Source organism: Puma concolor, chromosome E4 (genome assembly GCF_028749965.1).
Source record: "Puma concolor isolate L17-30 chromosome E4, mPumCon1.1.hap2, whole genome shotgun sequence".
In the NCBI taxonomy this organism is placed as follows: Eukaryota; Metazoa; Chordata; class Mammalia; order Carnivora; family Felidae; genus Puma; species Puma concolor.
In genome coordinates, this window is record NC_141683.1 from 54700258 (window position 1) to 54723561 (window position 23304).

At 41.8% G+C, this 23304-nt stretch overlaps 1 protein-coding gene across 2 annotated transcripts in view; it reads left to right on the plus strand.

Moving 5' to 3' along the window:
* Positions 1 to 23304, plus strand: part of ANKRD45 (ankyrin repeat domain 45) — a 338931-nt gene that overhangs the window by 286637 nt on the left and 28990 nt on the right. For both annotated transcript variants that reach the window (XM_086694875.1, XM_086694876.1), the window contains exon 2: positions 9292 to 9655. In XM_086694875.1, coding sequence (XP_086551001.1) covers positions 9292 to 9655 — 364 coding nt within the window. The remainder of the gene's footprint in view (positions 1 to 9291; positions 9656 to 23304) is intronic.

Sequence of the window (23304 nt, forward strand, 5' to 3'; positions counted from 1 at the left end):
AAGTGGGAGACACAGAATCCCAAGCACCGTCTCCAGGGGCTATGCAGCGAACACAAAATCCCAAGGAGACATATGTCTGAATCCTAAACAGCCAAAAAACCCTTGGTCTCAGCTCAGAAACTCCCGGGTTAGGACCGAGGGATGCGAGACACAAAATCCAAACACCTGCTATGAGCCCCGGCTTCCAGGACCTGAGTCATTACCGTGGCTCACCATGGCTGAAGCCCCTCCTGTACCTGAGAGAATGGGGTCACAGAACCCGAAACAGCCTCCAGACCCTGGGGTCTCAGCTCAGAAACTCCCCAGAAAGATCCGAGGGATTGGAGACACAGAATGGGTAGTGCCCCGCTCGCTCAGGGCCTCCAGGCCTGGGGCTGCTCGCCCCGGGCCTCCAGTCCCAGGGCTGCTCACCCTGGGCCTCCTCCCCCGGGGCTGTCAATTAGCATGGCTCATCATGGCTGAAGCCTCTCCCTGTACCTGAGAGAAAGGGGTCACAGAACATGAAACAGTCTCCAGACCCTGGGGTATCAGCTCAGAAACTCCCCAGAACGATCCGAGGGATTGGAGACACAGAATGGGTAGTGCCCCGCTCGCCCCGGGGGCCTCCTGGCCCGGTGCCTCCTGGCCCGGGGCTGCTCACCCCGGGCCTCCTCGCCCAGGACTGTCAATTACCATGGCTCATAATGGCTGAAGCCTCTCCCTTTACCTGAGAGAAAGGGTCAGAGAATCCCACACAGCCTCCAAGACCATGGGGTCTCAGCTGAGAAACTTCTGGGGAAGTTTCAAGTGGTGGGAGACACAGAATCCCAAGCAGCCTCTCCAGGGGCTGTGCAGTGAGCACAAAATCCCAACCAGATATATGCCTGAATCCTAAAAAGCCAAAAACCCTGTGGTCTCAGCTCAGAACCTACCGGGTTAGGACGGAGGGATGCGAGACACAGAATCCCAAACACCTGCTTGGAGCCCGGGCCTCCAGGCCCTGAATCAGTTACCATGGCTGCTCATCCCGGGCCTCCTCGCCCGGGGCCGCTTGCCCCCGGGCCTCCTGGCCCTGGGCTGCTCGCCCCCAGCCTCCTTGCCCGGGGCCGTTCGCCCGGGGCCTGCTTGCCCGGGGCCACTCGCCCTGGGCCTCCTCGCCCGGGGACTCTCGCCCCGGGCCTCCTCGCCCGGGGCCGCTCGCCCCGGGCCTCCTGGCCCTGGGCCGCTCGCCCCGGCCTCCTCTCCCTCTCCGGGGACTGCTCGCCTCGGGCCTCCAGGCCCGGGGCTGCTCTCCGGGGGCTGCTTGCCCCAGGCCTCCACGCCGGGGGGGCTCCTCACCCCTGGCCTCCTCGCCTGGGGCCGCTTGCCCCGGGCCTCCAGGCCTGGAGTCACTTACCATGTCTCACCATGGCTCAATTCGCTCCCGGTACCTGAGAGAAAGGGTTCACAGAATCCGAAACAGCCTCCAGACCCTTGGGTCTCAGCTCAGAAACTCCCGGGGAAGGTCCGAGAAATGGGAGACACAGAATCCCCATCAGCCCATCCAGGGTCTGTGCAGGGGACACAAAATCCCAAGCGAGACACAAGCTAGAATTCCAAAATGACAAACAAATCCTGTTGTCTCAGCTCAGAAACTCCCGGGATATGTCCGAGGGAAGCGAGACACAAAATTCCAAGTGGCAGCTGCGAGCCCCGGCCTCCAGGCCCTGAGTCACTTACCTTGCCTTACCTTGTCTGAAGCCGCTCCCTGGACCGGAGAGAATGGGGTCACTGAATCCCAAACACCCGCCAGACCCGGGGTTATCTGCTCAGAAATTCCTGGGGAAGGTCCGTGGGATTGGAGACACAGAATGGGTAGTGCCCCTGCTCGCCCCGGGCCTCCTCGCCTGGGACTGCTTGCCCCGGGCCTCCTCCCCCTTGGCTGCTCGCCCCGGGGCCTCCTCCCCTGGGGCTGCTCACCCCGGGCCTCCTCGCCCGGGGCTGTCTCTTACCATGGCTCATCATGGCTGAAGCCTCTCCCTATACCTGAGAGAAACAGGTCAGAATATCCCACACAGCCTCCAGACCATGGGGTCTCAGCTGAGAACCTTAGGGGAAGGTTGGAGAAGTGGGAGACACAGAATCCCAAGCAGCCCCTCCAGGGGCTATGCAGCGAGCACAAAATCCCAAGGAGACATATGCCTGAATCCTAAACAGCCAACAAACCCTTGGTCTCAGCTCAGAAACTCCCGGGTTAGGACCAAGGGATGCGAGACACAGAATCCCAAACACCTGCTTGGAGCCCGTGCCTCCAGGCCCTGAATCAGTTACCATGGCTGCTCGCCCCGGGCCTCCTCGCCCGGGGCCGCTCGCCCGGGGCCTTCTGGCCCGGGGCCGCTTGCCCCGGGCCCCCTTGCCCGGGGCTGCTCGCCCCAGGCCTCCTCGCTGGGGGCCGCTCGCCCCGGGCCTCCTCGCCTGGGGTCACTTACCATGGCTCACCATGGCTGAAGCCGCTCCCTGTACCTGAGATAAAGGGGTCACAGAATCCCAAACAGCCTCCAGATCCTGGGGTCTCAGCTCAGAATCTCCTGGGCATGGTCCGAGTAATCGGAGGGACACATAATCCCAAGTAGCCCCTCCAGTAAATGTGCAGCGAGCACAAATCCCAAGGGACACATAAGCTAGAGTCACAAAACCCTGTGTTCTCAGTTCAGAAACTCCCGGGATAGGTCACATGGATGCGAGACACACAATGCCAATCAGCTGCTGCGAGCCCCGGCCTCGAGGCCCTGAGTCATTTACCATGCCTTACGATGGCTGTAGCCGCTCAGTGTACCTGAGAGAATGGGGTCACAGAATCTCAAACACCCATCAGACCCTGGGTTCTCAGAAACTCCCGGGGTGGTTCCTAGGGATTGGAGACACAAAATGGGTAGTGCCCTGCTCGCCCCGGGCCTCCAGGCCCGGGGCGAGCAGCCCCTGGCCTCCATGCCCGTGGTCACTTACCAAGGCTCACCATTGCTGAATCTGCACCCTGTATCTGAGAGAAAGGGGCAGAGAATCCCAAACAGCCTCCACACGCTGGGGTCTCACCTCAGAAACTCCCGGGGAACGACCCAGAAATGGGAGACACAGAATCCCATCTGCCCATCCAGGGTCTATGCAGCGAGTACAAAATCCCTAGCGAGACACAAGCTAGAATTCCAAAACGACATCAAACCCTGTGGTGTCAGGTCAGAAACTCCCGGGATAGGTGCGAGAGAGGCAAGACATACAATCCCAAGCAGCTGCTGCGAGCCTCGTCCTCCAGGCCCTGAGTCACTTACCATGCCTTACCATGGCTGAAGCCGCTCCCTGTACATGAGAGAATGGGGTCACACAATCCCAAACACCCGACAGATCCTGGGTTCTCTGCTCAGAAACTACCGGGGAAGGTCTGAGGGATTGGAGACACAGAATGGGTAGTGCCCCTGCTGGCCCCGGGCCTCCAGGCCGGGGGTTGCTCGCCCCAGGCCTCCATGCCCTGAGGCCCAGGGCGAGCAGGGGCACTACCCATTCTGTGTCTCGCATCCCTCGGACCTATCCGGGGAGTTTCTGAGCTGAGACCCCAGGGTCTGGAGGCTCTTTGGGCTTCTGTGACCCCTTTCTCTCAGGTACAGGGAGCAGCTTCAGCCATGGTGAGCCACGGTAAGTGACTCAGGGCCTGGAAGCCGGGGCTGCCAGCGGCTGCTTGGGATGCTGTGTCTCGCATCCCTCGGACCTATCCCGGGAGTTGGTGAGCTGAGACCACAGGGTTTGTTGGCTTTTTGGGATTCAGGCATGTGTCTCGCTGGGAATTTTGTGCCTGCTGCACAGCCCCTGGATGGGCTGCTTGGAATTCTGTGTCTTTCATCCCTCGGACATTCCCCGGGAGTTTCTGAGATGAGACCCCAGCGTCTGGAGGCTTTGTGGGGTTCTGTGACCCCTTTCTCTCAGGTACAGGGAGCAGCTTCATCCTTGGTAAGCCATGGTAATAGACTCATTGCCTGGAGGATGGGGCTCACAGCAGCTGCTTGTGATTCTGTGTCCCGCATCCCTCAGACCTAACCCGGGAGTTTCTGAGCTGAGACAACAGGATTTGTTGGCTTTTTGGGATTCAGGCATGTGTCTCGCTTGGGATTTTGTGCTTGCTGCACAGCCCCTGGAGGGGCTGCTTGGGATTCTGTGTCTCCCATTTCTCGGACCTTCCCCAGAAGTTTCTCTGCTGAGACACCAGGGTCTGGAGGCTGTATGGGATTCTGTGACCCCTTTCTCTCAGGTACAGGGAGAGGCTACAGCCATGGTGATCCATGGTAAGTGACTCAGGACCTGGAGGCCCGGGGCGAGCAGGGGCACTACCCATTCTGTGTCTCCAATCCCTCAGACCTTCCCCGGGAGTTTCTGAGAAGAGATCCCAGGGTCTGGCGGGTGTTTGGGATTCTGTGACCCCATTCTCCCAGGTACAGGGAGCGGCATCAGCCATGGTAAGTCATCGTAAGTGACTCAGGGCCTGGAGGCCGGGGCTCACAGCAGCTGTTTGGGATTGTGTGGCTCGCATCCTTCAGACCTATCCTGGGAGTTTCTGATCTGAGACTGAAAGGGCGAGCCTATGCTGGCCGACTCCATCTTGTTCTGTGTCCTCCACCTTGAGTGACTATGACCCCGACATGACCCCTTTCCCGGGAAAATCGCAGAAACCTCAGACCGATCCTCCTCCCCTTGAGTAACAACCTCCTGCTCACCCTTTCAAACTTCCTGATCAAAACACGCCCAGTGACCTGCGTAACAGGACTCCAACCCTTACCCAGCCAATCGGCCGAGGCCACGACCCTTACCCAGCCAATCGGCTGAGGCCACAGCCATTACCTCACCAACTGCCCCTAGACCCCTATAAAACCTTTGTGCTTTTGAAACTTGCTCTCTCTCCCTGGTATCTCACCGCGGCGTTGGTGCAGGTAGGGGATTGAGCTCCAGCTAGCTGGAATAAAGGCTCTTTTGCTTTTGCATGGGACTCGGCTCCCTGGTGGTCTTTGGGGATCACGAATTCTGGGCATAACAAGACCACAGGGTTTGTTGGCATTTTGTGATTCTAGCTTGTGTCTCCCTTGGGATTTTGTGCTCACTGCACAGCCCCTGGAGGGGCTGCTTGGGATTCTGTGTCTCCCATTTTTCGGACCATCCCCGGGAGTTTCTGAGCTGAGACCCCAGGTTCTGGAGGCTGTTTGGGATTCTGTGACACCTTTCTCTCAGGTACAGGGAGTGGCTTCAGCCATGGTGAGCCATGGTGAGTGACTCAAGGACTGGAGGCCCGGGGCGAGCAGCCCCCCGGGGCGAGCAGCCTGGAGATAATAAATATCAAAATAACATACATGCAAGTATGCCCCATAATGCAATGTTCCCAGGACAAAGTATCCATTACTACTGAACAATAAGTTATTTGGTTACCCTACTAATAGAAATTATATCTATATTTACATATGGAAAATTGAAAGGAGATACAAACTAATATATATAATACAAATAAAAATTATATGTACTAGGAACGCTGAGTGGCTCAGGTTAAGCATCTGACTTCGGCTCAGGTCATGATCTCTCAGTTTGTGAGTTTGAGCCCCAAGTCGGGCTCTGTGCTGACAGCTCAGAGCCTGGAGCCTGCTTTGGATTCTGTATCTTCCACTCTCTCTGCCCCTCCCCTGCTCTCTCTCTCTTCTCTCTCTCTCTCTCTCAAAAGTAAATAAACATTAAAACATTTTTTTAAAAAATTATATATACTATATACAATATAACATATTAAATTATATATATGCATTTTGACAGGACACCTACCTCCTGGTCTAAGTTAGCTGTGCAAGCTAATGGCTGTGTGCATGCTTGCAATCCAGTGAGAAGGAATTACACTTTCCTAGAAGTTTCATACTATATCACTACTTACATCTTATGTGTACTATTTGGACATATGGCCACACCATGTTGCAAGGGAGACTGGGAAATAGTTGTATTCCAATATAAATATTGTTTTTTTTTTAAATGTGTGATTAAAAGAATAAAGAACAGGGCTCTATTCCTAAAGAAGGGGAGATCAGATTTGGGAGAAGACAGCTGTGTCTGAGTAATGTATCAGGGGCCCATATGATAACGAGGAGCCTAGAGATGAGCAGGAAACCAAGGCAGCTCTGGAGGGGCAGACTGCAAGAACCAAAGCAGGTACCCAGGAGGAAGTTTGATCAGTACACTCTTGTTGTCACTGTGTCGAATGACTAGCCTCATGTTCATATGGCCCATGTTCATATGTCCCAGAATCAAGATCCTGGTCACTTACATGTGAAAGCTAAAAAAACTGAACTCACAGAGAATAGATGGGTGGTTGCCAAAGGTGGAGTTAGGGGTCGGTGAAATGGGTAAAGGGGGTCAAAAGGTAAAAACTTACAGTTATAAGATGCATATGTTCTGGGAATGTTCTGTACAGCACAGTGACTATAGCTAACAATACTGTATTGAATTCAATACAATACTGCATTGTATTTGAAAGTTGCTAAGAGATTAAATCTTAAAAGTTTGCATCACGAGAAAAAAGTTGTGTAATTTGGTCAGGTGATAGATGTTAATTTATTTTATAATCATTTTGTATTCATTTTATGATATATACACAGATCAGATTATTATGTTGTATACCTTAAACTAATACAATGTTATATGTCAGTAAAAAATGCAGCGATCAAAAAAAAACAACACTAAAAGAAGTGTCAAGATCCTGGGACTGAGCAGCTGATTGGTCGAGCCTAATTTGTGTTCTTGCCTCCAAGCTTGTGCTGCGATGGAGAGGAGGAGGGTCTTGTATCTGGCCTTCATGGTGGGACGTTAGCCTTATCTTCCACTAGAATTCTCTCAATTGGGGTTCTCTAAGAATGTGTGTGTGTGTGTGTGTGTGTGTGTGTGTGTGTCTGTGTGTCTGTGTGTGTGTTGGGGGGTGGAGAGTTAGCTGATGAACCATTTCCACCTTTAAATTTCTTGTTATGTGAGAAAATAATCTTTTACTTTTAGAAGTTGATCTTACTATTTTTCTGTTATTTGTAACCAAAAAATTCCTAACTTCAACAGCCTACAAGTATATACATTTAGTGAAGGTAGAGATTAGTGTAGGGCTATGTGAGATAGAGATGTTATTCTGCCTCAGTAGATTTCCCTTCCTTCTGACTTCTGAATGACCAAATCTTTCCCATTCTCTATGGCCCAGCTTAAATGCCATATTCTTTACTAAATATATGAAGCCATTTATCCCATTTCCTGTGTCTTCCCCCTACCCTCCCACCATAAACATGATCCTGAATCTTGTGTTGAATTTTGCTTTTCTTCTTTTTTTAAAAAAATTTTTTTAATGTAAATTTCAGAAAGGGAGAGAGAGGGAGACACAGAATCTGAAGCAGGCTCCAGGCTCTGAGCTGTCAGCACAGAGCCTGACGCAGGGCTTGAACCCACGAACTGCAAGATCATGACCCGAGCTGAAGTCGGACACTTGATTGACGGAGCCACCCAGGTGCCCCTTGCTTTTCTTCTTTTTTAAAAACTAGTGTTACTGAGTCTATTCACATTCCTAAAAAGTCCACTTTAATTTTAATTTCTTTGAACTTTACAAAAATAGATCTTGATACATATAGTCTTTTGGATTTACTTTTTCCTACTAATATTGTGTTGCTAAGATTCACTCATATTGTTGTGTGCTTCAGCTATTTATTTTTGTGTGACAAATTACCCCCAGACTTGGTAGCTTAAAACAGCACACGTTCTTTATCTCCCAGTTTCTCTGACTCATGAATCAGGGCACAACTTAGCTAAATCTTTTACTTTAGTGTCTCTCATGAGGCTACAGTCAAGGTGTTGCTTGGGACCACAGTTATCTCAAAGCTGACCTGGGGCAGATCCACTTCCAAACTCTATCAATGATTGTTGTCAGAGTTAAGTTCCTCATGGGCTAATGGATTCAGGACTTCCATTCCTTACTGGCTGTTGGCCAGAGGTTGCCCTCTGTTTCTTGAGAGGTGGCCCTGCCCATCATACTATGTGAGAAGAACCAGGGAGAGAATACCAACAAGACCTAAGTCACAGTCTGTTATAACTAAATTATGGAAATAACATCCCATCACTGTTGCTATATTCTCATTAGAAGAGAGTTGCTATATCCAGCCTGCATTCAAAGGGAGGGAATTACACAAGGGTATGAATACCAGGAGGCAGGGTGAGGGTCATTGGGAGCCGTGTTATAAGCTGACCACATGGTATCACCCTAATTTATTCATTTAACTACTATATATTATTTTGTGTGAATATGCCACAGTTTATGCTCCTGTTTGTGGGCTTTGTTTTTTTTTCCTGCCTGGGATTTTTGTTGTTTTGAACAGTGATGCTACAAGCATTCTTTTTTTTTTTTTTAATATTTTAAAAAAATGTTTATTTATTTATTTGGAGAGAGAGGGGGAGAGAGAGAGTGCTAGCAGGGGAGGGGCAGAGAGAGAGGGAGAGAGAATCCTAAGCAGGCTTCATACTGTTAGCATGGAGCCGGACTTGGGGCTCAGTCTCCTGAACTGTGAGATCATGACCTGAGCCAAAATCAGGAGTATGATGCCTAACCAACTGAGCCACCCAGGTGCCCCTACAAACATTCTTATACATATGAAGAGGACTGTGCTACTGTTCTCTGAATCATTACCAATTTAATATGTGTTCTGCCAGAAGGAACACTAAGAATTCCATGATTAATTGTACCTGGAATTAATCTCATCCCTTCTGAACTACCATAGCATACTTCATGTCTTATGATACTTAACACTTGTTACCTTTTATCACACTTATTTTGTGCATGTGATATTTTCTCCTTTGAAATAGTCACTGAGGCCAGGAAATAAATTTGATTCTTCTTTGTAATTTACTCAGTGCCTACATAGCACGCAGTATATTAGTAAGCTTTCAGTAAGCATTACTGAGTGAATAATTCTGTCAGTGTCAGTACCTAACGTTTAAAGTTTTAATCTGGCTCTGATAATCTCACTATATTTCTCACTTTTCCCCAACATGGACCCTTGTTTAGGCAGGTGAGTCTCTTTAACATTCTTTTCAATTTCTCTTTCAATCTTTTCCTAATGAATCTAGCCCACATTGATCTGTTTCTTCTTCTGTTCCTGTTGAATTTACTGTTATAATTATTTTCAGCCAGTTAAGTATTTTCATCCTATCTGTATTATCAGCTGACTAATTGAATAAACAAATACTGATTTGTTTGAGAGATTTCTATTACTTTTTTTTTTTTTTTTTTGGCCTCAGGTAATTTTGGAGTTAATGGAGCCAGACGGACCTCCAGAGTCAGAGAGTTCAGAAAGATCAATATTTTTCTCACAGCAAGAAGATGATGAAGAAGAAGGTGATGATGAAGGAGAATCAAAAGAACCAGAAGAAATAGGCACCCTTAATCCTGTCTTACAACCTGCCCTCACAGGGGATGTAGAAGGTTTGCAGAAGATTTTTGAGGATCCTGAGAACCTTCATCATGAACAGGCCATGCAGCTACTCTTGGAAGAAGACATCATTGGGAGAAATTTGTTGTATGCAGCTTGCATGGCTGGGCAAAGTGATGTGATTAGAGCTTTGGCAAAATATGGTGTGAATCTGAACGAAAAAACCACCAGAGGTATTTTGTTTTTTTTCTCTCATCAGTATTACTTATGACTACCTAAAGATGCTATGTACTATATTTAAAGTTGGATGAATTTGCTATGCCTGCTTATATTTTACATATATTATATACATATGCATATATATGAAAATGTGGGTATCTGTGTACATGATGATATAGCTCAGTAGATAAGTACGTAGACTTCACTCGTGATTAGCAGTGTGACTTGGGCAAGTTACCTAATGTTTCGGTGCTTCCGTTTCCTCATCTGCAAAATGGGGATAATGATTGTATTTTCCTTGTAGGATGCTGTGTGGATTAAAAAAGACAGTAAATATAAATATCTTATCACTGTAATTGGCACATGCTAAGTTGATATATAATAAGTGCTTAACAATAATATTATCACTCCTTTGAAGATTTTTTAGTTTTGTAGTCATGATCTAATTATATCTTTTTGTTCAGCCACCTTTTTTTTTTCAGGTTGCAAATATGTTCATTGAAGAAAATTAAAAATAACAATGACTTCCAGAAAATAGGGAATATGCATTTAAAAACATTTTAAAATATTTTTTAATGTTTATTTATTTTGAGAGAGAGAGAGAGAAACAGAGAGAGACAGAGTATCAACAGGAGAGGGGCAGAGATAGGGAGTCACAGAATCTGAAGCAGGCTCCAGGCTCTGAACTGTCAGCACAGAGCCTGATGAGGGGCTCAAATTCATGAACTGCAAGATCATGACCTGAGCTGAAGTCGGATGCTTAACCAACTGAGCCACCAGGTGCCCCCGCCAAGAATTTTTCTTAAGTATTTATTTATTTTTGAGAGACAGAGTGAGAGGAGGAGGGACAGAGAGAGAGGGAGACACAGAATCCGAAGCAGGCTCCAGGCTTTGAGCTGTCAGCACAGAGCCTGAGGCGGGGCTTGAACTCACAAACCTTGAGATCATAACCTGAGCCAAAGTCGGATGCTTAACTGACTGAGCCACCCAGGCACCCCAGGAATATGTATTTTCTTAATGCTCCCATGGAACATTTTAAAAAATTGATCACAATTAAGTCCATAAAGGAAGTCTCAACAAATATCAAAGAATCTAGAGCATATGTCTTTGTTCTCTAAACATAATTAAATAAGGTTAGAAAGTAGTAACAAAAAGAGAACTGAAAATCCCCTATAATTTGGAAAACAGAAGCACTCTTTAAATTATATGTTGGTCCTAGAATATACACTAGAAATTATGAAATATTTAGGTGACAAGAGGATCACTCCATGTCAGAACCTGTGGAATAAAACTAAAATTTAAATTCTAGCTTAATACATATAATAGAATATAAGAAACATTGAAAATCATAAGCAAGGCATTTAACTCAAGGAGTTAGAAAAAAAGAACAACTGAGTAATCCAAAGAAAGAAGAGTAGGAAAAAAGTAGAAGTAATGATATTGAAAATAAAGAAACAATAGAGAGGATCAACAAAACCAAAATCTGCTTGGGAATGCAAACTGGTGCAGCCACTCTGGAAAACAGTATGGAGGTTCCTCAAAAAATTAAAAATAGAACTACCCTATGACCCACCAATTGCACTACTAGGTATTTATCCAAGGGATACAGGTGTGCTGTTTCAAAGGGACACATGTACCCCAATGTTTATAGCAGTACTATCAGCAATAGCTAAAGTATGGAAAGAGCCCAAATGTCCACTGACTGATCAATGGATAAAGAAGATTGTATATATGTATATATATAGTGGAGTATTACTTGACAATCAAAAAGAATGAAATCTTGCCATTTGCAACTACGTGGATGGAACTAGAGTGTATTATGCTAAGTGAAATTACTCAGAGAAAGACAAATATCATATGGCTTCACTCATATGAGGACTTTAAGACACAAAACAGATGAACATAAGGGAAGGGAAGGGAAGCAAAAATAATATGAAAACAAGGAGGGGGACAAAACATAAGAGACTCTTAAATATAGAGAACAGGGGCGCCTGGGTGGCGCAGTTGGTTAAGTGCCCGACTTCAGCCAGGTCACGATCTCGCGGTCCGTGAGTTCGAGCCCCGCGTCGGGCTCTGCGCTGATGGCTCAGAGCCTGGAGCCTGTTTCCGATTCTGTGTCTCCCTCTCTCTCTGCCCCTCCCCCATTCATGCTCTGTCTCTCTCTGTCCCAAAAATAAATAAACGTTGAAAAAAAAATTAAAAAAAAAATATGGAGAACAAACAGAGGGTTGTTGGAGGGGTTGTGGGAGGGGGGATGGGCTAAATGGGCAAGGGGCTTAAGGAATCTACTCCTGAAATCATTATTGCACCATGTGCTAACTAACTTGGATGTAAATTATAAAAAATAAATAAACTGTAGAAAGTAAACAACAGCAACAACAAAAATCCCAAATCTGCTTTCAACACAGTTGAAAAACCTTTGATAATATTGGGTGATTTTTGATATTTGATAATATCAGAGAGATCGAGAGCATAAATAATATTTGGAATTTTTAAAAATAGAGCATTCACAAAGGAAAAGCTAAGACTTCAAAAATCATTAGAAAATATTATAAATAACTATGACAATACATTTGGAAACTTGGATGAAATAGACAATTTTCTTACAAAGTGTAAATTACCAAAATTAATTCAAGAAAAAAATTGAAATCTTGACTAGATCAATGGTTATTTTGAAAAAAAATGAGTAAGTAATAAAAATAGGCCTCCTTTCTCCACCCCCACCTTACTCTAGGCTCAGATATTTTAAAAGGTAAGGTTTATTGCACTTTTAGGGAATAGGTAATCTCTAGCTTATACAATGTTCAGAGAATATAAAGAGTTGGAAAACTGCTTAATTTATTTTATGAGAGATAGAACTTTTATAGCAAAACTAGTTAAGGAGAGTAGTAGAAAGAATAATTATAGGCCAATTTCATTTAATAACAAAGATTCAAACATCTTAAAATATTAACAAATTGAATCTAAGATTGTGTATTACAAAATGTATTGTACTAGGTTGGATTTATCCCATTAATGCAAGCTTGATTTTAACATTAGACAAAATATTAGTGTAATTCACTACATTAAAAGACTAAATGAACAAAATTGCACAATCATTTCAATAGATGTAGAAGAGTCTTTTTGAAAACAATGTTGCATTCATTCATCATGAAAGCTCTTAGGGAAATAGAAGAAACCTTCCTTAAAGCTCTCTATCAAAAACCTGAAGCAAGGTTACCTGATATTGAATCTTTAGAAACATTCATTAAATCAGAAACAAGACTATGATATTCACTATCATGGCTTTTATTTGTCATTATAGTGGCAGTCCTAGCTAGTACAGTAAGACAAGAAAAATAAATAAGAGACCTAACACTGTACTGTACTGGAGCTGGCTTTAACCTGCTCTTGCAAGCTGATTGTTAAAATTTCAGAGGGTTTGTAATTCATTGACATCGCATTGGTAGCTTGAAGTTGGCCATGTTAGGAGTATATATATATCATGGAAATTGCTAATGGTACAAATCAAGGATTTCTTCCCAGAGAACTAGTTGGTAAATATTTACCAGTAGACTACTGAATATAAGGATCTGAGTGGAAGAAATGAAACTCCCTCCAAGGGAGTGTACTATAGTACTAATAGAATTTAATTTAGCAAGAATGTGAACATAAGACCAATATCCCAGATCAGTAGCTTTCTATAAACCATCAATGATCAGAGACTGTAATAAAAATACAAATCTTATTCACAGCAAAACTGTACAGAGATTAGGAATAAATCTGATAAAAGAATTGTAAGATATTTATGGCAAAAACTTTAAACTTTATTGAATTACATCAAAGAATACCCAAATTAAATATATGTTTTAGACAGTGAGATTAAATATCATAAAGAGGCAATTTCTTCCAAATTAACTTATCAATCTAATTAATATCACATTAAGGTTTTTAAAAAATACAAACTGAGAAGCTGACCCTAAATTTCAGTGGGGAAATGATGAGCTATTTAATATGTGGAGAACAGTGGTTATTCATCTGGAAAAAAGTTAAATTAGATCCTACGTTGTACTGTGCACAAAAATCAATTACAGTTTCATGCAAGATATGAACGTGAAAAGAGAAAACTTCAAACTTTGTGAAACATAGAGGAGGATTCTTGAGATATCACTCAGTATCTTAAAATAAGACATGAAAACAAAGCTATTAAAGGAAAAATATATCATATATATAAACATACGTGTATATATATATATGTTTTTAAAATGTTTGTTTGTTTATTTATTTTAAGAGTTTATTTATTTTGAGTGAGAGATAGAGCAGAGAAAGGGGCAGAGAGAGAGGATCCCAAGAGATAGGAACAAACAATTCATGGAAGAGAAATGTTCATGGCCAATAGGTATATAAAAATGTCCTCAAATTCACTATTAAAATGCAAATTTCAACAATGAGCTACCGCTACTGGTAGCTTGATAAAAATGTTAATATCTGACAGCATTGAGTACTGGTGAAGGTAGGGGAAGTGGGAATTCTTTTACTCTGCTGGAAGGAGTGTAAATTGTATAACCGCTTTGAAAAACATTTATATAAAGTTGCAAATAGATGTACCCTATGATCTAGAATCCCATTTCTAGATATATATCTTTGAGAAAATCTCACACATCTCACAAGGAAACATGTACGAAGATGATTATTCAAGTACAGTAGTTTCCTCTTATCTCTGGGGCATACATTCTAAGACCCTGGTGGCTACTTAAAACTGCAGATAGTACCAAACCCTATATATACTATGTTTTTTTTCTATACATATATATTCTATGATAAAGTTTAACTTATAAACTAGGCACAGTATGAGATTAATAATAACTAATAATAAAATAGAAAAATTATACTATAATAAAAGTTATGTAAACGTGTCTCAAAATACCTTATTGTACTGCACTCACCCTTCTTGTGATGATATGAGATGATAAAATGCCTACATGATGAGATGAAGTGAATGACGTAGGCATTGTGACATAGCAATAGGATGCTATTGACCTTCTGATGGTACATTGGAAGGAGGATCATCTGCTTCCAGACCGCTGTTGGCTGCAGGTGTCCAGAACTGTGAAAAGTGAAATTGCGGATAAGGGGGGACCACAGATAGTTCCTGACTTAATGATGGCTTGTCTTACAATTTTTCAACTTTACGATGGTGTGAAACTGATACACATTCAGTACAAACCACACTTTGAATTTTGATCTTTCCTCAGTCTAGCAATAAGCAGTGTGATACTTTTGTGATCCTGGCAGCAACCTGCAGCTCCCAGTCAGCCATATGCTCATGAGGGAAATAACCAATACTTATAGCCATTCTCTGCCCATACAACCATTCTCTTCTTTCTTTTGTCCTTTCCTTCCTTCCCTTCCCTTCCCTTTTTCTTTCTTTCTTTCACTTTCAAACGGTTTTATTTTAAAAGGTAAAACTTAACACATAGTTTTATTTTATTTGTTATTTATTTATTTACTGTACATCCAAGTACATCCAAGTTAGTTGGTATATAATGCAATAATGATTTCAGGAGTAGAATCCAGTGACTCATCCCCTACATATAACACCCAGTGCTCATTCCAAGTGTCCTCTTTAATGCCTCTTGCCCATTTAGCCCCTCCCTCGACCCACAACTCCTCCAGTGACCTTGAGTTTGTTCTCTGTGTTTGAGTCTCTTATGTTTTGCCCCCTCCCTGTTTTTCTATTATTTTTGCTTCCCTTCCCTTATGTTCATCTGTTTTTTATCCTAAATTCCACCTATGAGTGAGGTCATATGATATTTTCTTTCTCTGACCAATTTCGCTTAGCATAATACACTCTAGTTCCATCCATGTTGTTGCAAATGGCAAGATTTCATTCTTTTTGATTGCCAAGTAATACTCCATTGCATGTATGTGTGTGTGTGTGTGTGTGTGTGTATATATATATATATATATATATATATATATATATATATATATATACCACATCTTTATCCATTCAGTCAATGATGAACATTTGAGCTCTTCCCATGCTTTGGCTATTGTCGATTGTGCTGCTGTAAACATTGGGGTGCATGTGCCCCTTTGAAACAGCACATCTGCATCCTTTGGATAAATACCTAGTAGTGCAATTGCTGGGTCGTAGGGTATTTCTATTTTTAATTTTTGAGGAACTTCCATACTGTTTTCCAGAGTGGCTGCACCAGTTTGTGTTCCACCAGCAGTGCAAAAGGGCTCTTCGGCATCCTTACCAACATCTGCCGTTGCTTGAGTTACTAATTTTAGCCATTCTGACTGGTGTGAGGTGGTATCTCATTGTGGTTTTGATTTGTATTTCCCTGATGATGAGTGATATTGAGCATTTTTCCATGTGTCTGTTAGCCATCTGGATGTCTTTTTTTTGGACAAGTGTCTATTCATGTCTTTTGCCCATTTCTTCACTGGATTATTTGTGTTTTGAGTATTGAGTTTGGTAAGTTCTTTATAGATTTTGGGTACTAACCCTTTATCTGATATGTTATTTGCAAATATCTTCTCCCATTCCATTGGTTGCCTTTTAGTTTTGCTGATTTCATACATTGTTGTAAAACATGAGCATTCACAAGTTATCAGACAGATTCATACAAAGCTGTTTACAGTGATAATGAGAGAGGAACATTTACCAATGTAAAATGTCACAGAATCAAATCACACTTGGATCTTCAGTGGTTCAGCTGCTTTACCCCACACAATAAAATATGGTCAGTGTTAAGATACAATTCCTCTTTTGCATATTCTCTTCCTAATCAAGGGCCTCTTTATTACCATCATCCCACACAGTAGGAAAGCTGGCCACGGAGGCAGTTTCACAGTGGTTATCCTGGTCTTTGGCGATCATTATGTAGCCATCCATGCCCTAGTCTATACCCCAGCTGTTCTTGACAATCCAGGATTTATTGTTACCCGATTTTGCTCCTTCAAAACCATGGCCAACCACTGGAATATCATGCCCAGGTCTTCATTGCTGCAGTTTGGATCATAATAAATGCTTTGTTCATAGAACTGCGAAGTATCCAGGCTTGCATCTATACCAACAGAGATGGGCCCCACAGTTGCCTCTGTGATCATAAGTTTGTTCTCCCTCCTAAGGATGTCCCAGAAGCTACTTATGTTTCCTTTTAAGTTTTTACTTAAATTCCAGTTAGTTTACATATAGTATAATATTAGTTTCATGTATAAAATATAGCAATTCAACACTTCCATACATCATTCATCTCAGCAAGTGCACTCCTTGATCCCCATAACCCATTCCCCCCGCAACCTCCCCTCTGGTAACCATCAGTTTGTTCTCTATAGTTAAGAGTCTCTTTCTTGGTTTGCCTCCCTCTCTCTCTTTCTCTCCCCTTTGTTAGTTTGTTTTGTTTTTTAAATTTCACATATGAGTGATATCATGTGGTATTTATCTTTTTCTGACTAACTTATTTCACTTAGTGTAATACTCCCTAACTCCATCCATGTCATTGCAAATGGCAAGATTTCATTCTTTTTGATGGCTAAGTAATATTCCATTGTATGTATGTATGTATGTATGTATGTATATGTACATACATACATGACACATCTTTATTCATCAGTGAACACTTGGGCTGTTTCCATAGTTTGGCTATTGTAGATAATGCTACTATAAACATTGGGGTGCATGTATCACTTTGAATTGGTATTTTAGTATTTTTTTGATAAATACCTACTAGTGCAATTGCTGGATCCTCAGTTAGTACTATTTTTAACTTTTTGAAGAACCTCCATACTGTTTTCCAGAGTGGCTGTACTAGTTGGCATTTCCACCAACGATGCAAGAGGTTTCCTCTTTCTCCACATCCTCACCAACACCTGTTGTTTCTTGAGTGGTTGATTTTAGCCATTCTGATGGGTGTGAGGTTATATCTCATTGTAGTTTTGATTTTTGTTTCCCTGATGATGAGTGATATGGAGCATCTTTTCAGGTATCCGTATGTCTTCTTTGGAAAAGTGTCTATCCATTTCTTTTGCCCATTTTTAAATTGGATTATTCATCTTTTGAATGTTGAGTTTTATAAGTTCTTTATATATTTTGGATACTAATCCTTTATCAGATATGTCATTAGCAAATATCTTCCCCCATTCCATAAGTTGCCTTTTAGTTTTGTTGATTGTTTCCTTCCCTGTGCAGAAGCTTTTTATTTTGATGAAGTCCCAATAATTTATTTTTGCTTTTGTTTCCCTTGTCTCCAGAGACAACATCTAGAAAGAAGTTGCTACTGATAGCAAAGAGGTTACTGTGTGTATTCTCCTCTAAGATATTTATGGTTTCCTGTCTCACATTTAGGTCTTGTATCCATTTTGAATTTATTTTTGTGTATGGTTTAAGAAAGTGGCCCAGTTTCATTCTTTTGCATGTTGCTGTCCAGTTTTCCCAGCACCATTTCTTGAAGAGTCTGTCTTTTTTTCCATTGGATAATCTTTCCTACTTGGTTGAAGATTAATTGGCTACAGTTATGGGTTCATTTCTGGGCTTTCTATCTGTTCAATGGATCTGTGTATATTTTTATGCCAGTACCATACTGGGTTTTTTGTTTTTTGTTTTTTGTTTTTCACAAGGTTGCTTTGGCTATTTGAGGTCTTTTGTGTTACATCTTCCTGACTTCTGGTCTTTTGGGAAATGCCTTGTTTTCTTATGGGGCCAAGGACAGATCTCTGTAGTTTGTTTATTGATTATGGAACCTCCTCTGGTTCGGGCCAGGCTTTGGTCACTAAACCCGACTATACTCAAGCAGGCATAGCCAGAACAAATTATTGTTTAAAAATTTCTTTCCACATAAAATCAGCAAACATTTATTAAGGGTGGAGGAACAGCCAAGCCTTGTGCTCAGAGCTGAGAAATATGAATGAATTCAGACTTGGGCAAGTTCACAGTTTAGCAGAAAACAAATATGTAAATAAATAAGTAATTACTATATGGTGAGATAAGGTATAAGATAGCTTAGAGGAGAGAGAAGTCAACTTGACCTGGAAGTATTGGACACAGTCAGGGAAGGCTTCACAGAGGAGGCGATACTTATATTGAATCCTGAAGAATGACCAAGAGTTTACCAGACAAAGGAGAGTTGAGGGATAAGGCATGGCAGGCAGTGTAGTAATCATAGTATCAGATTTTAGTATTACAATCTTGTGCATATTCTAGAATATTTACCCACTATTTTAAGGTAACTGAAACACTGGTCTTTTTATAGGTATAATAGTATTATTTTGTATTTAAAAAATGAAATTTGAGTCACGTATGGATTGAAAACAAATTATTTAATTGCTCAATGTATACAAAAAGCCAAACTGAAGTCTACAAATTTGGATGGCCCATATTGTGGCTTTGCAAAATTTCTGTTGTAAGAATAATTTGAGTCCCAAAACTTCCCAACTAAGTCACCTATGAATCTCATCATTTTGAATTTGATCAGAAAACTGAAATGGAATCTCTTTTACATGAAGAAACTAAAAAAGACAAATATGAACCAGCAATATTTTCTCTGGGGAAAAATTACAGCTTACTCTTTTTTTTTTTTTTAAATTTTTTTTTTTTTCAACGTTTATTTATTTTTGGGACAGAGAGAGACAGAGCATGAACGGGGGAGGGGCAGAGAGAGAGGGAGACACAGAATCGGAAACAGGCTCCAGGCTCCGAGCCATCAGCCCAGAGCCTGACGCGGGGCTCGAACTCCCGGACCGCGAGATCGTGACCTGGCTGAAGTCGGACGCTTAACCGACTGCGCCACCCAGGCGCCCCACAGCTTACTCTTAATAAAAAGATTGCATTGTTTGCAAAAGAGCAAAAAGCTATTCAGAGATCTCTCTCTTCAAATTAGAGGTGAGATAATTTGAAGTAAAATACTTGGTTTTAGTTTATAACCACTTCCAACTAATGTTGAGTGAGAAAAACTTCAATAGCTAAAAAAAAATTGTTCAGAAATATCTTGGTGATATTGTTGGACATTTAGAAAAATCACATAATGTTTCACTTGAAACTTTCATGATTAATTACATTTCTTTATAGTGTTTTTTATCCTTAATTTTTTCAGTTTTATCTGACAATTTATATTGCTAATATAATGGAAATATAAACAACATATCGATTTCATACTTATACTTTTCTTTGATATCCTGTGTTTATACATTTCATATTTAAAATGTATTAAATAGTTTCACTAATTTAAAAGAGTGAATTCTGAATTCCATTTTATAAAACACCAGCATTAATACTAAGTAAGCATTAAAGTTATACTGGTATTATTTTATTTCATTACTGTAATTATTATTTCAGGTAGAAAAAAACCCCAGCATATGCAAAGTTGTAGAGGCATGGAACAACATAATTTGGGCAATTCAAAGAGTCTGGTAGTAGTGGTGGTAGGCAGGCTGTGAGAAATATTCTAGATAGGTGAGTATTTTGCTTCATGGCCTATTTTTTGTTTTTGACTCATCATCCCCATTCTTGGACTTTGACCTTACCATATACCTTCATTAATTTATAGCAATGCTGGGGGCGCCTGGGTGGCTCAGTGTCTGACTTCAGCTCAGCTCATGAATGATCTCATGGTTTGTGACAAAGCCCGCTTTCAATCTTCTGTCCCCCCTCTCTCTGCCCCTTCTCACTCACTTGCTCTCACTCTCTCTCAAAAATAAGTAAACATTAAAAAAAACTTACAGCAACCCAGAGAAAAGTACTTATCTTCTCTTTTTGTTTTCTTATCTGTAAATGAGAACAATGCTAGTGCCTACTTTATAGGATTGTAGTGAGTGGATAACAGTGCCTGTATGGAGGAAAAGATTCCTTTTCTTGTCTGATCTTTTGCCTTACTATGAACTACCTGCTCAGTTGACTCCCTTTCTATTTAGTAAGTAGTAGTCTTCCACAAAGAGATTATTTTTCAATTAGAATTAACCCTAATCCACACTTGTACGCCAATGTGTATAGCAGCACTCTCAACAATAGCCAAATCATGGAAAGAGCCTAAATGTCCATCAACTGATGAATGGATAAAGAAATTGTGGTTTATATACACAATGGAATACTACGTGGCAATGAGAAAGAATGAAATATGGCCTTTTGTAGCAATGTGGATGGAACGGGAGAGTGTTATGCTGAGTGAAATAAGTCATACAGAGAAATACAGATACCATATGTTTTCACTCTTATGTGGATCCAGAGAAACTTAACAGAAGACCATGGGGGAGGGGAAGGGGAAGGAAAAAAAAAGTTACAGAGAGGGAAGGAGGCAAACCATGGGAGACTCTTAAAAACTGAGAATAAACTGAGGGTTGATGGGGGGTGGGAGGGAGGGGAGGGTGGGTGATGGGTATTGAGGAGGGCATCTGTTGGGATGAGAACTGGGTGTTGTATGGAAACCAATTTGACAATACATTTTGTACTAAAAAAAAAGAACCCTAATCCTTCCCAGTTCCATTTATGGTACCTTTCTTGCTACTAGGATTTCTAACATGTGGCCTTCCTTATATCCCTCTTCTGGGATCCATTGCTCATTGACAACATTATGGAGGATGCTAGGAAAATCCCTTTCTCATATGGATGCTTTTGAAATAATCTGATTTAAATATTTTTCTTCTTCTGGGACAGCAATGGGGTTAATGTACTACAAGCATCTGTGTGTTTCTTTCTAGAAAAGAGACCATCTTCAACAAGGGGAAAAACATGTAAAGGTGTTTTAAAAACATGTAAATTTTTTGTTAAAATCCTCTTTTGTTTAGAAATATATTTTCCTGTTTTTAAACTATGCATATTAAATAGAAAAAAAAAATTAGATGTTACCAGTGGCCTGTAACATTAGCCTTGAGAAAAGCAGTATAAGGAGCCAGAACATCTCACTTGGAATGTCTTCTTGGTCATATTAGCAGCATCTTGTCTGTAGATAGTGTTTCCCTCCCCCAGCAAATCAGGAGCCCTGGACTTTTCAGCTCATTGAAGACTTCATGCAGAAAGCAAGAATAAGGGTGGTATCAGGGTATTTCTTGCCCCACGCCCCCCATTTTGTAGAGGATAAAGGCAAAATGAAATTCTTGAGCCAGTGTCTATCTCTTGGTTTTTGAAATTTCTCACTTGTTGTGATACTAAAAAGAAAGGTTGGGCCAAAGAGGGGAGGTAATTCCAATTTTGGCTGATCCGGAGTAGTTCACTTCATCTTATTTTTGATTCCTTTATTAACCCTTCTGGTTATGATATCCTCAAGCCAAAGGTAGTTTACACCTTGATGTAAAGCAGAAATGGAATTGTGGGAATATGGCAAGTAGGGAGCCAAGGAGAGGTTTCTGGAAGAAAGTGGAGGAATCATTAGCCTCTTTTTCCCTGCTGTACTCAGTGACAAACATTTAAGTGCTGTTTTCTACTACTTATAAACCCTTTATTTGGCAACAGACCTGGGTTTTAATCTTGCTTTGGCTACTTACTACGAGTGTGGCCTTGGGCAATGTATAGCATCTCTAACCTTCACTTTCCTCTGTATCTTTTAATGGAGCTAACAACACTGACTTCAGAAGGTTAGTGAAGGTGTAAATGAAGTAGTAGTACATAAAGTGCCCAGTACTTAATAGATTCAATACATCTATTCATTCTTTTGCTCAATTCTTTTTATAGTAGTAGTATATGCCTCTTTGGCCGGTTAAATGAGTCATAAATACATCCTGTGGGTAGGTTGAAACCATGAACTTGTGACTTGATTTTTTTAAGCCAGTGTGAAACATTTTAATGATGCCTCCCTGTTTTTCACCCCCATAGTAGTTGCCTCAGTTAGTCTAAAAAACAACTTTCTAATTTGATGGGTCATGTTTTCAGTTTTAATTCAGATGATTAATTTCCAAACCAAAGGCACACATAGTTGTCATAATTTGTATGATTGTATTAACAATAATGCTAGCATGCAATCCCTATCAAAATAACACCAGCATTCTTCACAGAGCTAGAATAAACAATCCTAAAATTTGTATGGAACCAGAAAAGACCCCAAATAGCCAAAGCAATCCTGACAATGAAAAGCAAAGCTGGAGACAATACAATGCCAGACTTCAAGCTGTATTACAAAGCTATAATAATCAAGACAGTATGGTACTGGCACAAAAACAGACACATAGATCAATGGAATAGAATAAAGAACCCAGAAATGGACCCACAAATATATGGCAACTGACAAAGCAGGAAAGAATATCCAATGGAAAAAAGTCTCTTCAGCAAATGGCATTGGGAAAACTGGACAGCGACATGCAGAAGAATGAACTTGGACCACTTTCTTACACCAGACACAAAAATAAACTCAAAATGGATGAAAGACCTAAATGTAAGACAGGAAGCCATCAAACTCCTAGAGGAGAAAACAGGCAATAACCTCTTTGGCCTCAGCTGCAGCAATTTCTTGTTTGACACATCTCCAAAGGCAAGGGAATTAAAAGCAAAAATGAACTATTGGGACCTCATCAAGATAAAAAGCTTCTGCACTGCAAAGGAAACAGTCAGCAAAACTAAAAGGCACCCAACAGAATGGGAGAAGATAGTTGCAAATGACATATCAGATAAAGGGTTAGTATCCAAAATCTATAAAGAAGTTATCAAACTCAACACCCAAAAAACAAATAATCCAGTAAACAAATGGGC